The sequence below is a fragment of the Piliocolobus tephrosceles genome, chromosome 7 (assembly GCF_002776525.5).
Source record: "Piliocolobus tephrosceles isolate RC106 chromosome 7, ASM277652v3, whole genome shotgun sequence".
Lineage (NCBI taxonomy): Eukaryota > Metazoa > Chordata > Mammalia > Primates > Cercopithecidae > Piliocolobus > Piliocolobus tephrosceles.
Window position 1 is genome coordinate 53,394,484 of NC_045440.1, and position 16,713 is coordinate 53,411,196.

At 35.6% G+C, this 16,713-nt stretch overlaps 1 protein-coding gene across 4 annotated transcripts in view; it reads right to left on the reverse strand.

The window, feature by feature from the left end:
- RB1CC1 (RB1 inducible coiled-coil 1) overlaps window positions 1-16,713 on the reverse strand; it is an 89,773-nt gene that overhangs the window by 5,189 nt on the left and 67,871 nt on the right. For 2 of the 4 annotated variants that reach the window (XM_023184212.3, XM_023184214.2), the window contains exons 16-22: window positions 15,355-15,520; window positions 12,341-12,449; window positions 11,988-12,228; window positions 8,214-8,268; window positions 7,227-7,274; window positions 3,108-3,166; window positions 683-819 (exon numbers count right to left, since the gene is read on the reverse strand). In XM_023184212.3, the coding sequence (XP_023039980.1) occupies window positions 683-819; window positions 3,108-3,166; window positions 7,227-7,274; window positions 8,214-8,268; window positions 11,988-12,228; window positions 12,341-12,449; window positions 15,355-15,520 (815 nt within the window). Of the gene's footprint in view, window positions 1-682; window positions 820-3,107; window positions 3,167-7,226; window positions 7,275-8,213; window positions 8,269-11,987; window positions 12,229-12,340; window positions 12,450-13,389; window positions 13,528-15,354; window positions 15,521-16,713 lie in introns of those variants that run through there. The other 2 variants (XM_023184215.2, XM_023184216.3) reach the window with 2 other exon arrangements.

Here is a 16,713-nt window from a genome sequence, read left to right on the forward strand (position 1 = left end):
TCTATCTATCTATCTATCTATCTATCTATCTATCTATCTATCTATCTGACTTTGCGAGTCAGTCCAATTAGATTAGGAACATCAATCTAAATGGACTTACTTTGTTTCAGTGTTAAAAATAATTCTACTTAGGCTAAGTATACCAGGATATCTATTCTGTTCTTTTTTAGTATTTTAAAAATCAAATAGATAATAGACATTGTTACTTAGTATATTTTAACAAAGCTTATTTCCTTTTTAAAAAAATAAGAGTATAGAACAGCATAATGATAAACAAGGTAGGAAGACAGGACGATACAGGATAGACATTTTATAGTTTAAGAAAACTTTTGTTTTGCCAAAAAATAAGGCTTTTATATAAACAAATAAGCATACATTAATCTTGAATAGTCTGTACATGAGAATTTTGACAACATAATCATGCAACTGCTAGGGTATGAGATGTCCGAATCACTGCAGATTCTGATCAACTGGTCCCCTGCATAAGCTACACTCCTTAACTCTGAATTGTAAATGGAATCCATGAAAATAATCTAGATAATGTAGATTTTATTAAAAAGCAGATTAAACAGGGTTCCCTCTTAGTGACTTAATTCTTATATAATTAAACAGGGAAAAAAATCTTTAGTTACGTAATTTCCTCCATTCCAGGTTTATATTTCAGTCATGGAATGACACTTACCACCCTCACCTGGTTTGAGATCCAGGGCAGGTAGAGACTCTGAATGTAGAAAATATAAAGTAGGACTAACAGTAAATAACACGTAATTGTCATGGCGTTCGTCTAGGATGATGAGTACCAAATCTCCCACCTGAAAACTGAATAAAGAAATGCAATTTTATTGACTTAGAGTTACTTCAATCTCCCTATTCTGAAAACTTAATTATACATGCTATGATGCTCAACTACATATTAAGATATTAACGCAAATATTAAATTTCACATTTACATGATATTCTTTCTGTATTCTGCCCAGGTCCTAATGGGACTGCTGGTCATGCACAGATATTCAAAGGATGATGTCAGGGTCTGTCAAACACCAAACATTTCTTTAATAAAGTTTCCTTGATCTAACGTTAAAAACTGGATGAAAAGCAGAAAAAGCACCCATTATAGTTTATCCAGTCACAGGAAGATTTTTTCTACTAATCTTTCATTTCACACCAAAAATTTAGAGAGACATCTCATATACACTCACAGTGTCAAAGAAAAATTAGATCTTGTCTTCAAGCACAGTGCTCTTCAATTTACAAGAAAAAGCAATTGAGAGCTAGGTCCATTAAGTGCTTAATTAGGTCTAAACAAGTCAACAGATATCACTATTTTGGGGTACAAGCCCGAAAGAAGACAGGGAAAGAGAGAAGTGGGTACAACCAATTACATGCTTAAGTGGTGTTTGTCTCTTTACAGCCTTTTTTAGAACCGTTGTTCAAAACATCAAAAGACCTTGAAAATCAATCTCGTATTTTTCAGTTGTCAAGATCATTTAAGTTGGTAGATCCTATACCTAATAAATCATCAAAATCAGCTGGAGAAACTTTTAATGTCTTTTATTTATTAAGTTACCCTATAAATACTTATTGACTACCTAACAACCATGTGGCAGGTACTGTTTTGGCTAAACACCAAAAGCTAATACCTTAAAATGGGGAGTTGAGAGATGAGGCCTCTATATGAGGCAGTATCTTTGGAGTTCCTCCTTCTCTCTAGTCTCTGAAAGACCATTAATGAACTGCCCATTGACATGACATACAGCTGTTAAAGACAGATGCCACCAAGCCCTTTCAAATCACTGAGAGAAGATGAAATTTTAATGAGACATGAAAAGTCAGAATCACAGATATCTGACAATCAAAAATGTGGTCAACAAATTTAGAAATTTAGAAACAAAATACAAGAAGTTAAATAAAGGGTCTTAACTTTCACAACCTTCCTGTCAGGAATAACTCACTATTCATGAGTTGCTAACAATGCTTTTATTATTCCAGAGCTCCACCTTAAATAACCAAAGCTAAAGAAAAATTCTAACTATGGGGTAATACTGTTCAGGAAAATTATTAAACGATTCAACTGATAAATTCTTTAAACCAAAAATCAAATTTGAAGCCCCCCCAAACCAACCATCTGAATGAACTTCCTCCTCTAGGCCAGTGCCCATAATATATAATTTAACCTGAAAGACTGGTTCAGGCCATGACAAGAGGCAGGGGTTAGACTTGCCTCATCATGTCCTCTTCCCTTTTAGAATTCAGAAAAAGTCAACAAGAATTTAACATTAACAGGAGGTTAAGCTTGATAAGAAACATTTACAAACTATTATCTGTCAAGCCTGCTACCTGGAGGCTTCATCTGCATGATAAAACTTTGGTCTCCACAACTTCTTATCTTAACCTAGACATTCCTTTCAACCAACTGCCAATCAGAAAACTTTTAAATCTACCTGTATCTTGGAAGCTACCCTCCCACCATTCACTTGTCCCACCTTTGTGGACCAAACCAACTTGTATGTTCAATGTCTCATGTTTCCCTAAAATGTATGAAACCAAGCTTCCCCCTCACCACCATTCCGACCACCTTGGGCACATGTTCTCAGGGGCTCCTGAGGGCTGTGTCACAGGCCATGGTCACTCATATTTGACTCAGAATAAATCTCTTCAAATATTTTAGAGTTTGACTCTTTTCATTGACAATTTCAGTTTATTATGAATTTGTAGAATATTAATAAAATGAAATCTAAAAACTAAAAATAGGGAAACATTGCAACTTAAAAACAAATCAAAACTCTCCAATATAGATTAACAAGACTAAGGAGATAAATGAGATTTAAAAGAGGTAGCACATGCTGAAAAGTTAACTGGAGGAAAAGGCTTCAAGGATATATATGTTAATCATAATGCTATAATAGGAAAGTTTTGGTAATCTAAACGTTTCCAGAATAACAATTTAGAAAAATCCTGCTTTCCAATAAAAAACTTTTACTACTACTGAGTGCAAAACACTCAGCTCAATGAACCTGGACCTGAATTACTCTCACTGAAATATATTTTCATTAACAATTCGGTGAATGCTTTCCACAGAAAAATACCCACAAAACTAAAGTACTTACTCTCTAATAGCTATCTTTTCAGAATGCCTTGAAGATACTGAAGACATGCTCTGAGACATCTAAAAAAAAAAAAAAAGTTTATGAACTTACACAATTTGAGTACCACATGTATTCTTACCGCAAAAATTTCACCCGCCGTTACATACATTCAAGTCAGTCTGTGTCCAGCTTTAAAGAGCCCAAACTAATAATAGTTATTATGTTCATTAACAATTCCTTTACTTCAACAATTAGCAAATTTGGTTAGATTAAAAACTGATTTTAGAATCACATTTTATTTACATTACATATTTAACCTTAAAAATAAAACAGAGAAAAGGACAAGTTTTTCAAGAAGGCTTTGAAAATTCTAACGCATTAGTTTCAAAATCTTTCCTTTGGGAAAAACAAAAATGTTGGAAACAAGTGCTCAGCACAGCCAAAAGAAACGAACACTTGGAAAATTTCTCGGCAAAGCAACTTTACTTCTGCAGAAGGGTGCTGCTCGCAGCCGTCATGGTTGCAAGAGAACACCAAACAAAGGAAGGAAGGGGTTTTTATCTCTAATGCAGTTTGTTTCTGTGTCCTATTGCCTGGGGTTGGACCACACAAACTAAACTGATCCCAGTTGGCTTAGACCTAAACTTTTTCCAAATAGGATTTGTTGAGAAAAGGAGAAGGCAGCGGGGAGAAGTGGATGGGGTTGATTTACCATCTTACAACTTATGAACAGGAAGTTGAGTCTTTGAAGAGGAACTTAGTTGTCCTAACATACAAAAACAAACAAACAAAAAACCCCAAAAGATTTAAAATCTCCAGCCTGAGCAAAATGGTGAAACCCCGTCACTACCATAAATACAAAAAATTAGCTGGGCGTAATGGCAAGTGCCCATGGTCCCAGCTATTCGGAAGTCTGAGGTGGGAAGATCACCTGAGCCTGGGAGGCAGAGGTTAGGGTTATAATGCAGCAAGCAAAGACCACCTGGTGACCATCAAACAGGCCATCTGGAGGCAAAACGCTATCTGAGGAATTTAGAAGTAATTAAACTTTCCTAGCATGTGGATACAGGTCTTTTTCAAAAATGTTGTAAGTAACTAGAATTTCTACACATCTCCAGAATGCATGCATGCCAAAACTCACTGAGCAACCCTTGCTGACACTGTGACACAAAAATGTCTACAAATGTAATCATTTATCATGACCCACATGGCCAATATTGGTCCCACCTTAAGATCCCACCTTAAGGTCCACATGCTTGTAGGGAAAACTCACCACAGCGCTCAGTCCTCTCTTGCTGAGGCGCCCCACTACACTCTTCAGCAGCATTCACTCTAATAAAACTTTCCTTTTTCAAACCTATACTGTTGTCGGTAAATTCTTCTTACCAACCCAGAGTCAACCACTTTGCAATGCCAGCGCTCTGACACCTTGCCTAGCAAACAATACTACTCTGGTTAAACTGGGGTAGGAGCATAAAGTTCTGAAGGCTGAGAACAAATCTCTTTTCTCATCTTCAATGCAACTTCTGAGATGTCTCAGTTTAAAAAAACTTGTGAACAATCACGTAACAATGAAAGATGTGATAGCCACCCATTTCCTCTACTAATGATGAGCACAACGAAATGGTAGCTGATAAGCTACCCGATAACCTATAACCATACAGCTTATCAGGTATATGGTAGCTGATAAGCTATAGCCATAGCTCAGCTGGGACTGTTCTGCTCTTCAAAGAAGCTTCAATCCATTTATCCACACCATCTCATAAGACCTGGAGCATGGAAACCAAGGTCTTTGAAGCTTGAAAGGGTGGTAAAAACATCTATTTTTCCCAAGCAAAGCGAGCACAATGCATGGTTGCACAAACCAAGGACAGATAAGGATTTTCTTGTTTATTAAGTCAAATTTTGATGCTCTGAATTTCCTCCATTTCCCTTTGAACACTACCTGGTACAATGCAGGGTTCTCAATAGGTGTTTTAAAAAAGAGAAATAAAACAACAAATAATAACTAGGAAGGCCTAAAACTGCACAGCAACTTACTAAAATTATCCAGACAAATGGTCTATATCCTGCCAGTGAAGACTGACCATCATTTTTAAGACCATAATTCAACTTTAATTTTTTAAAAGCTTAAGTTTTTTATATATTATAAATGAAGACAATGGAAGAAAAAATGTGTGAATATAGCTGTAAGTCTATGTGAAAGTGTGATTTACATTTGGACACCTTTCTGAATGTGACTGCAATGCTCTCTGGGTCTGAAAGAATTTATTCTGTGAGAAGAAAACAAATCTTGGAAACCAAAAATCACTAAGGAAAAGGGGAGGTCAAGTTGGGAACTACATCAGGCAAACCTGCTTCCCATTTTATTCCTAAAATAAGATAGCTACAAAGACCTCACAATTTGCCCACAAGAAAATTTCTTGTGGACAAAGAACAGACAGAACTGGAAGTCCTCCCTCTGTTCCTCTGCTCACGTGAAACAAATGCATATCTGACTGTTTTCTCGGCCCTGCTGTTTCACTAAGTCAGACTAAAGCATAAGTGACAATTCCTCTACTCTCCTCTGACATGTAAATTATGTATTCAGTGAAAGGCTAATCACAGTTTCAAAATAATGCAACCATCTGTCTCTTATCTACCTATGACCTGTAAGCCCTCTCCCCAGCTTTGAGTTGTCCCACCTTTCCAGACAGAACATCTTACACATACTGGTTGATATCTCATGTCTCCCTAAAATGTATAAAACCAAGCTGTGATGTGTCCTGACCACCCTGGGCTCTACAAGGTATTTTTATTTTTTAAACAAACTAAATTCTAAAAAGTATTTCAAAACTTTTCAAAAGTACTGAACAGAAGCCTTAAACTGTTCCTACTACCTTGTAAACTGTAATTATCAGAATTTGAAAAAATAAAGTTATTGCTTTATTAAAACACATAATTTGCTGTAAAATGGGCTGTTCAAATAACTGGTTAAATTCACAGGTTAAAGCCAAGGCAATTTGGCTGGGTGCAGCAAAATTCCAGGCAATTCCAATTTGCCTGGAATCCCAGCACTTGGGGAGGCTGAGGCAGGCAGATCACTTAAGCTCAGTAGTTCGAGCCCAGCCTGGACAAGATGGTGAAACCCCATCTCTATAAAAACAAAAAAACAAAACCTAAAACCAAACTGAAAGAAAAATTAGCCAGGTGCGGTGGCACTCGCCTATACTCCCAGCTACTTGTTGAGCTAAGACAGGAGGATTGCTTGAGCCAAAGAGGTTGAGGCTGCAGTGAGCCAAAACTGCACCACCACACTTCAGCCTGGGCAACAGAAAGAGACCTTGTCTCGATTTTTTTTTTTTTTATTAAAAACAAAACAAAACAATAAAAACCAGGGCAATTTATAGTACCATATGGGATCTCTTGCCTTTCAGGCACTTTCACTTAAAAATAAGATTCATGAAAAGGGCTGGGCGCAGAGGCTCACAGCTATAAATCGCAGCACTTTGGGAGTCCAAGGCAGGCAGATCACTTGAGGCCAGGGGTTTGAGACCAGCCTGTCCAAAATGGAGAAATCCTGTCTCTACTAATTATGCAAAAATTAGCCGGGTGAGATGGTGCACACTTGTAATCCCAGCTACTTGAGAGACTAACGCACAAAAATCGCTTGAACCCAGGAGGTGGACGTTGCAGTGAGTCGAGATCGCACCCACTTCAGCCTAAGCTACAGAGCAAGACTCTATCTTAAAAAAAAAAAAAAATTCATGAAAAGAAACAATGTATTAAAATTATGCACACTTGTGAGTAAATATATTAATCTTCAAAAGGCTTATGAAGCATAGCTCAAAACTGATTTTGATGATTCTTTTAAAAATAATCTTAGGTGCTTCAACTGGTCAGATTTAAAGTCGTAAATTCGCCAAGACATTATTTAATTTCACACTAAGAAAAAAGTCCGAATCTATAGTCAGGAGATAACTCTGGCCTGACTTCAGCATTCTGAAAATCAATAGGATTCAATGACCAACATGGACCAACAAACCTACTATACGTAAGTCAATCAAAGCATACATCCTCTGATGGAATATCTTCATAATGAAATATAATGCAAATCATTTAAAAATGTTAAGACCAATTTACCAAGAAGAAAAATCTTACCAGTCTTTGATTTAACCGTTTATTTTCTTCTTCTTTCAATTGCAATGTCTGCAGGTAGAAAAAAAAGAGAGACCTGTGGTTTATCCTTGTACCTATTCAAATAAATCTAAACAGTGATTGTCAAAAAGTTTTCATCAGACAAAAATGTTTGGTTCAGGCATGAAAAGTTCATGGGGATATTATTTTCGATGAATCCTTTCCAACTGTTTTCATTATCTACTGGCTTAAATGAGAACCAGAGCAATTTTAGATACATTTACCAAGGACTGTCAAACAATACGCATTAGAAACACCTGTGAAATACATAAATATGCAGTAAAATCTGAGATCTATCCCCAGAGACTTCGTTAACGAAGTCATGCCTAAGAGAATACATCTGGCATCTGTAACATACATCTCAGGTTAGGCTGAGGTAGGAAATCACATAACCCTTTAATAATAGAAAACATGCTATATTCAAATGAAGTTGTACAATTCTGAATTTGGATTTTTATCAATTACACTTGTAAAGAAAAAAAGGCATTGTTGGAAACCTTATACGCCTAAAGAATGAAAAGTAATCTATGAACAATGATCTGCCAAATGTGTACCAATTTGATCTTATAGTATCCTTAATAAAGGAAACCATTTATTATCAGTTTTTCCTTGTCCATTGCAATTCTTTATTTAAAACATAACTCCCTTCATTACTTATTTTTGTTTTTGCCCATTTCTAAAAAGTATTTAATACTTTGTTTCTGAAACAGATGTTTAAAATGGCTATTTTTGTTATTTTGCTGAATTTTGAACTATTAGATAAAACTACTACTTTACACACGTATTTAATAAAAACTAACAACTTTTTCCTCTCACACAGACTTCATTCATTGGGAAATTACAACAAATGGGAGGGTTGAAATACTGCCAACTATTTAGCTAGTAGTTTCTTTAACTGTATCCAAAAGTGAACATATTAAACATGGTACTTCAAGAAGATAATTTACTTACTCGTTCTAACAGCATTATCCGCTGTTTTTCTTCAGACAACATATGAATATTTTCTCTAAAAGTGAGAGAATTGAGTTTCAGTTTGAAATTCTAAACTTTACATTCTTTAAGATTTTAGAAATTAAAATATTAATACAGATCACTTCAATAATTTAAGGGTTTTCATAAATTTTCAAAAGCAGCTTATTTCAGTTAGCATGTAATTTCAATGTTGTATATTCTCTGTAACAGACCTAGATCTACAAACCTTTTGAAATAATAAGTAAAACTCTGTGTATGCATTTATCTAGAGATATCTTTAAATTTCTTATTTTTCCCAGGTATTAAGAATCACTCTTCTTCCTACTTGTGATTGAATCCATGTTACTGATAAAGGCATAGTTCTTGAGTGGCTAAAGACTTCAGTAGATTTACTAAGTGGATGCTATGTACTCACTAGTTACTATCCCAGGTGTGAATTTGCCCATTACACTAAAACATCCAAAAACAAACTAGAAAATTTTTAAAAATGCTGTTAACATTAGAAAAAACAATTATTATTTAGGTTTTAAAATTCATCTACAGGTATAATACCCCAATTATATTTTAAGCAACTTGATGCAAGGCAGGTATTCTGTCCTCTTCAACATGCTAATTCTTTAGGAAGAGGTTTTGCCTAATATAAAGGTCATAAAGATCGACTTCTGTAAGAGTTTTATAATTTTAGCTTTTACACTTAAGTCTATGATTTAGGTCAACTTGTATATATGGTGAGGAAAGGGTCCAACTTCATCCTTTTGCATCAGGATATCCAGCTATGCTTTCCCTGCACCATTTGCTGAAAAGGCGACTTCCTTCATGGAGCTGCCTTAGCTCCCTTAACCATAATGCAAGGGTTCAACTGACCATGAATACAAGGGCTTATTTTGGACTCTCAATTCTATTCCACTGATATATGTCAGGCTAGCACTACAGTGTCTTATTACCTTCGCTTATAAATTTCAAAATTAGTCAAACAGTGTGAGACTTTATTTTTCAAGATTGTTTTGGCTATTTTGGGACTCTTGCAATTCCGTATGAATTTTAGGATCAGCTTGCCCTTTTCTGCAACAAACACAGTTCAGATTACGGTAACAATTGTGTTGAATTTGCAGATCAATTTGGGACGGGCTACCATCTCAAGGAGATTAAGTCTTCCAGTCAGTAAACACAGGATGCCCTTCTGTCTTAACTTTTTTCCACAATGTTTTGTAATTTGTACAAGTCTTGAACTTCTTTTGTTAAATCTATTCCTAAGTATTTTTACCTTTTTGATGCTATCAGTAAAGAAACTGTCTTTTAAATCTCATTTTTGGATGATTCATTGCTAGTATAAAGAATGACAATTTTTTTTTTAAGAGACAGGGTCTTGTTATGTCGTCCCTGTTCACAAACTCCTAGGCTCGAGGGATCCTGCTGCCTCAGCCTCCTGAGTAGCTGGGACTACAGGTGTGCACCACCACAGCCAGTGCCAACTTGTTTTTGCACACTGAACCTGTAACCTCCAATATTACTGAACTAGTTTATTAATTACAGTATTTTTTTTAGAGGAGTCCTTAGGATTTTCTAAATAAAAGATAAGGCTATGTATGCAAACAGAGTGTTTTATTTCTTGCTTACCAATCTAGATGCTTTTTTTTTTTTTTGAGACAGAGTCTTGTTCTGTCGCCCAGGATGGAGTGCAGGGGCACAATCTGCAACCTCCGCCTCCCAGGTTCAATCAATTCTCCTGTTTCAGCCTCCCAAGTAGCTGGGATTACAGGTGCCCATCACCATGCCCAGCTAATTTTTTTATTTTTAGTAGAGACCAGGTTTCACCATGTTGGCCAGGCTGATCTTGAACTCCTGACCTCAGGTGATCCGCCTATCTCAGCCTCCCAAAGTGCTGGGATTACAGGCATGAGCCACTGCATCTGGCCAATGCCTTTAATTTCTTTTTCTTGCCTAAGTGCCTTTGATAGAACTTCAAAGTACAATGCTGAGCAGCAGTGGCAAGAGCAGACCATCTTCATCTTGATTTTAGGGGAAAAGCATCTTACATCATTGAGTATGATGTTAATTGTGGGTTTTCACAGATGCCTTTTAATAGGCCAAGGAAGTCAATTCCAAGTTTGTTGAGTGTTTTTATGATGAAAGGCTGCTGGGTTTTGTCAAAAGCTTTTTCTTCATCTATTGAGATAATCATGTATTTTTCTGTCCATTCATTCTACTGATACAGTGTATGACATAAATTGACTTTTAGATGTTAAACCAACCTTGCATTTCTGAAATAAAGCCAATTGGAATTCGTTTTGTATTCTGCCAGACTGGATCTATTAGTATTTTGTTGATAATATTTGTGCCAATAGTTACAGAAGATGTATTTTCTTCTTTTTGATATATTTGTCTGATTTAGTATTAGTATATAATACTGGCCTCACAGGCTTATATGAAGATGCAAATGACTGCTTTCCTCTGAGTGGGCAGGGGTGAGGTACAATGCACCTACTGGTTTCTTACTGTGTACCAGACCTTCTCAAAGGTGCTCATTAAATTTAATGCCTGTCCGGGCGCAGTGGCTCAGGCCTGTAATGCCAGCACTCTGGGAGGCTGAGGCAGGTGGATGACCTGAGGTCAGCAGTTCAAGACCAGCCTGTCCAACATAGTGAAACCCCATCTCTACTAAAAATACAAAAATTAGCCAGGTATGGTGGCCGGTGCCTGTAATCCCGGCTATCAACTCGGGACGCTGAGGCAGGAGAATCGCTTGAACCTGGGTGGTGGAGATTGCAGTGAGCCAAGATTGTGTCACTGCACTCCACCTGGGGGACAAGAGTGAGACTTCGTCTCAAAAAAAAAAAAAAATAATAATAATGATAATAATAATTTAATGCCCAAAGCAACTATCTTGATGGAAAAATAAGGGAAGATGACTTGCTCAAGTTCCCAAGCAGGTGCCAGACTCAGAATTTGAACCTGGATCTGTTTGAACGAAGGGACCATGGTGATTCTAAGATATCTTTTGGTAATCACTTGTTCGAATTACTTTATCTCACATGGGGGCGTAGTGTTCACTGACCCACTGGGCATAATTCTTTGTGTGGCATTAATGATCTGGACTTTTTGCCCTTGGAATCTCAGTTCCCATATCTGAAATTCCAGAGGTGCAACTAGAAATGCAAACTCTACTTGTAAGGTCCTTTGGAGAGGAGCCCTTTCTCCTCCCAGTTCTGTCTCTCCCACAGATATAGTTGTAAGCACAATTTTAGTGGTTTTTCACTATATTCAACGGAGAACTGTTAAGAAAGTTCTAAATTCCAGTAAGCTCTGCCAGGATTTCAATGTAATTCAGTAAACATTTGCTATATATGAATAAACAATAATAATAAAAAAAAAAAACCGTTCCCTTCCTTTCCTCACCAAAATGAACATATTCATTACTACAATAACCCCTTTATAGGTAATGGACCACAAAATGTCAACATTCCTTGTAAATAAGAATGGCTCAACACTACTGCCATGATCCTTACCTTGGCAGTATAGGATAATTTTGGTGCACATACTATGTATAGTATGAGAGTTCCCCAAAATAATTCATTCGGTAATGTTTTCTTACATTTACAGTTTAAAGAATTAAAATAGCACAACTTTCAGATATACGGGCTGTGGACAACCAGTAATGCTAAAAATATTTCCTCTCTACAGAGCTTTATAACTTATGGAATTGCACTATTGCTTTAAAAGCCTTAAATAACAGTTGAAAACAGCCATACTTACTGTACAGACATCATGCTTGTCTCCATTGCTGAATCCACTCTTCCTTCATCTGCTGTTTCCACAGCGGATCTATCTGATTCACCTGGGAGTTCGGGTGCACAAGCTCCATAAAGTTCTGGGGCTGTAGCTACATATGGTGAAGGAACAAAACTGCTACTACGCAACTTACTGACTTCTTCTTCAAGCTTTTTCTTTTCCTCAAGCAAACGAGCTCGATCTTCAGAAAGTGATTCTATCAAATCTGAAAGACCCCCAAATTGAAAAAAAGTATTATGTAATGAAAAAAACCATTTTGCATGAATGTATCTTTTTCACTTTTAAAAATTTAAAAAATAGTACAAAATAGTACAAACCTTTATCTCGTTCTTGTTGCTGCATTGTACTTTTCAACTTATCACTAAGATCGTTTATTATGTTTTCTTTTCTCATTTTCTCTCTTGTTAAAACAGTGTTAAAATTGGTCTGGAACAAGATAATAATAATTATTTAAATTTATCTACATGTACTTAGCAGCTAGGACTTAGAAAATAAATTTGCAAATATTCTTTTCTGTGGCACATTTGTACATGGAGATGACAGGGTGTGATTTGTGAAATGTTTTTAAAATGAAAATGCAACATACTGTGGGCAAAGGTTCTACTTTCTGGTTCCAATTTAAGTCTTTTGAAAGCAAATCCTATTTTCTTATTATTGTCCATGTATTTACTGTCAGAGATTTTGAAATTTTGAAGAATTAGAAGAACCAATAATTTAGAGTGCTGTTAGACACTTAACTTTTTTCCTGGAGTAATCATCCTGCCTCTGAAACCTTCCTTTTGTCTTTAGCATTTGATCACCACCCTAACAATTTTAGATTATGACTCTATCTTCCTTATTTCTCTTATTTGGATATCTGCCATGGTCAATGGAATGCTGATTTATATTGGCTAGACTTGTTACTCCCCCACTTTTATAAACTCTACTATGAAGCTCACATACCCAACTGCCTGCATGGATCTCATGAGACAATCTAGCAATTTTAACTGCACAGTTTCTTTAATAAAGATGACGAAATTTGTTTAAAAATTTTGCTTAGGCTGGACTGGGTGGCTCATGCCTGTAATCTCAGCACTTTGGGAGACCGAGGTGGGAGGACTGCTCGAGCCCAGGAGTTTGAGACCAGCCTGAGCAACATAGCAAGATTGAGTCTCTACAAAAAATTTAAAAATTATCCGGGCATGGTGGCACATGCTAGTAGTCCCAGCTATTGGGGAGACCAAGGTGGGAGGATGTTTGAGCCCAGGAGTTTCAGGTTACAGTGAGCCATGATTGCACGACTGAATTCCAGCCTGAATGACAGAGTGAGACCCTGTCTCTTAAGAGGCAAAAAAAAAAAAAAAAAAAAAAATTTACTTACAAGATTTCTGAGCTTCTTGAAATGTAAAAGCAATGGATGAATGATGAAATGATCTAAATTGACTCTTCTCATCTGCCCAGTATTTCTAATTCCAAAATTTTAAGAGCTCTATGGTCCTTGGATCAATGAATAATGCTAACAATGCTGGCAATAGGGAGATTTAGGAAAAGTAACACAGTATTTTTAATAAAACTTTAATAAATTCATTAAATATTGAATTAAATACAATTTCTAGCCACAAAGCATACAGGAAGATCTCTCAAAAAGAAACATTTACGATATGGCTTTGTATTAAGCCATCTCTATGTATTTTATTTATATATAGAAAATAAACACTTACATAATATAAACAATTATGTTTATTTTCAAGATCTTTGCCATTTCTGTAATTTGAATTTTTAGGAAGATTATCACAACTTGTAACTGGCATATGAAAAAAGGGGGCTGGTTAAGAACTAATTAGTTCCAACTCAGAAATCACCTATACAGAGTTAGGTACAAATCACCTTAAATAAATACAACTTAACATACACATCATGGAAAATTGGAAGGTACCTTAGAAGTCATTTCTCCCGCTCTTATTTTATAAATATTAAAAGAGGTATTAAAACATGAAGAACTAAGTTAGATAGCTGTCAATACTATACTTTTACTATACTTTTGGTTTCAGTTAAATCACTCTTAATTTTAGAAATTGTACACGTGTTTATAAAAGAACACACAGAGAGACAACGCAACACAGAGAGATGAATATGCAGAATGAATCATAGAGAAGAATCTATAAATCCAGATTCTTAAAGAGAGAGGTCACTAATGACCTCTTTATTGCTAATTCTTACTTAAAACTTGGTTATGTCTCCTCCCTGAACACTTAACTTTCCTTGGTTTCCCTTAAGCCACACACTTTTTTTTCTGGTTGCGCTTTCTCATTCTCTTTTCCCAGGCTCTTCTTTCTTTCCCTAGGCCTTAAAAATCTAAAATTGTTATGAGGTTTGAACTATATTTTCTTTCCATTCTCTGATTTACATTTTTTCAAATTCTACAAAGACACTAAGTACAACATTTTAGGAAAAGGAAAAATACCACATAATATTACATGTGTACAACAACCATAATATGCAGTTTCAGAAATGTATCCCTCAAAATGTATCCCGCAAACTGCAGTATTTTCTCTGGCCTGAATCCTACCAGTAGCTACCAAATTGCTCTTCCAGCTGACTGCTTTGCAGTTCTCCAATCTTTCTCCATGTTCCAGTGGGTGATCTTCATTAAGTATAAATCTAATTATGCCATTGTATTTAGTTGCTGTCCAGTACTTTAGGTAAAGTACAAGCTCTCTAACAAAGCATCTGGTTTTTGATCTAGCCCCAACATACTTCACAAGCACTACCTCTTACTATAGACCAACAACAATAAGTACATTAACAAAATTCAACAATATTCCATCTTAATCTACTACCAGCCTATCAGAAGGATAAGAATTACAGAAAGTGTAGGATATTTATGCTGATCTGAATGTAATTTGGGATAACAAAATTTAGAGAATTTGAAGCTTAGAGAAAAAATAAAAATCATTTTTTAAATTAAAAAAATCATTTCATAGAAAACTAATCTTAGTTCTAAAGAGGTTAAATGATCTATCCAAGATCACATAGGTAGTGAAGAAACCAGGAACAAAATTCACATTCCCTCGCTTCTAATTCGAAGACTATCTCATTTTGAAGCACCTGGTATTGTCATGTGACATATTAACATGAAAAATATTATTTTCCAGATGAGTAAAAACTAAAAAATAAAACATTCTTAAAAATACACGCTTTTGTCATGAGGAAATTTATTAACAGGATCAATGTAAGGAAAATCACATCTAAGATATAAGAAACCCTCAGCTACATAAAGAAATTGTATTTGTTAATTTACGTCTACCTTCTTTAGTTCTCAAATAAATGAAATGGGAAAAGAGATACAGACCTGTTGTTCTGCAATCAAAGATGTTCGAACATTTTGCATTTCTTCATTCTTTCTTTTTTCTTGCTCTTCAAGTTGTTCTAGAAACTTAGCTTTTTCTTCCTGAAGCTTTTCTTGAAGTTCAGCAACTAAGCTTGAAGAATCTTCTCTGGTAGAGTCAATGGCAGGACTTACAAATTAAATATAGCATTAAATTAAAAAAAAACTACAGACACACAAATGTACCAAATATATTTATGAAATTTATCTTCCTTAAGCCTAATAATGTAGCATGAAAGATATCTGTGTGAACTCTCTCTTTGAATCTAAAAAGTGAAATACGTAAAAGTTTAATACAGATTAGATGGTGACACTAACAAGGTTTACTGATTTTTATCAGTATATCAGATACATTCAAGATAATTTGCTTGTATCAACATACATAAAAATCAAGAGGCTGCTCTGCCCATGGAGTAGCTATTCTTTTATTCTTTGGTCAAGATCTGTGGCTCACACCTGCAATCCTAGCACTTTGGGAGGCCCAGGTGGGAGGATCCACTTGAGCCCAAGAGTTTGAGATCAGCCTGGGCAGCAAAGTGAAACCCCATCTCTTAAAAAAAAAAAAAATCAAGAGCCGAGCACAGTGGTGCATGCTGAGGTAGGAGAACTGCTTGAGCACAGACGTTCAAATCCTGCCTGGGCAACATAAGGAAAAAGTATTTTCTGGTAAGGGACTATACACGTAGGAGATAGGTAAACTCAACTTCAAATGTCAGTTTTGCTATTCCTATACATGAAATTTACACAATGACTTAGGAAAAAAGAAACACCTAAAGATTGCATATGTTGAAATGCTTTCATTTCCATAAAACAGGCTTTGATTCATTTTGGTAGCAAGTAGGCAACACAAAGCTAAAACTGAAAAGCGTTTACACAAACAAATCTACTTATTCCTGAACTCACACTCATTTCCTGAAGACTTGCTAACCTCTCAGGGGTTGCTGACAAAGTGCTAGAGATGAGAATAGGACAATGTAAGAAGAAATGAACAAACACTGGTTAGTGATTATTTTAACTTATAATTAATAACTCAATAACTTCTAATTATAATTTCTAAGTATTAATCTTATCTTTCAACTTAATAATCCTTAGCATTAAAAAAAGGTTTCTTCAAGAAGATGAAAAATCCCATTAGTATTAAAATATGCTGCTAAGCCTCAAGAAGTTGCTGTTATTAAAAACTACTTTAACAGGTCAATTTTTAGGCTTAAATGTCCCTCTGTTTTTAAATGATATGTTAATGTTTTTGAAATCAGGGTGTGTTCTGCAATTAATATGGGCATGTATTTAAAATGTTCACTCTACACATATCTTATGTAATTT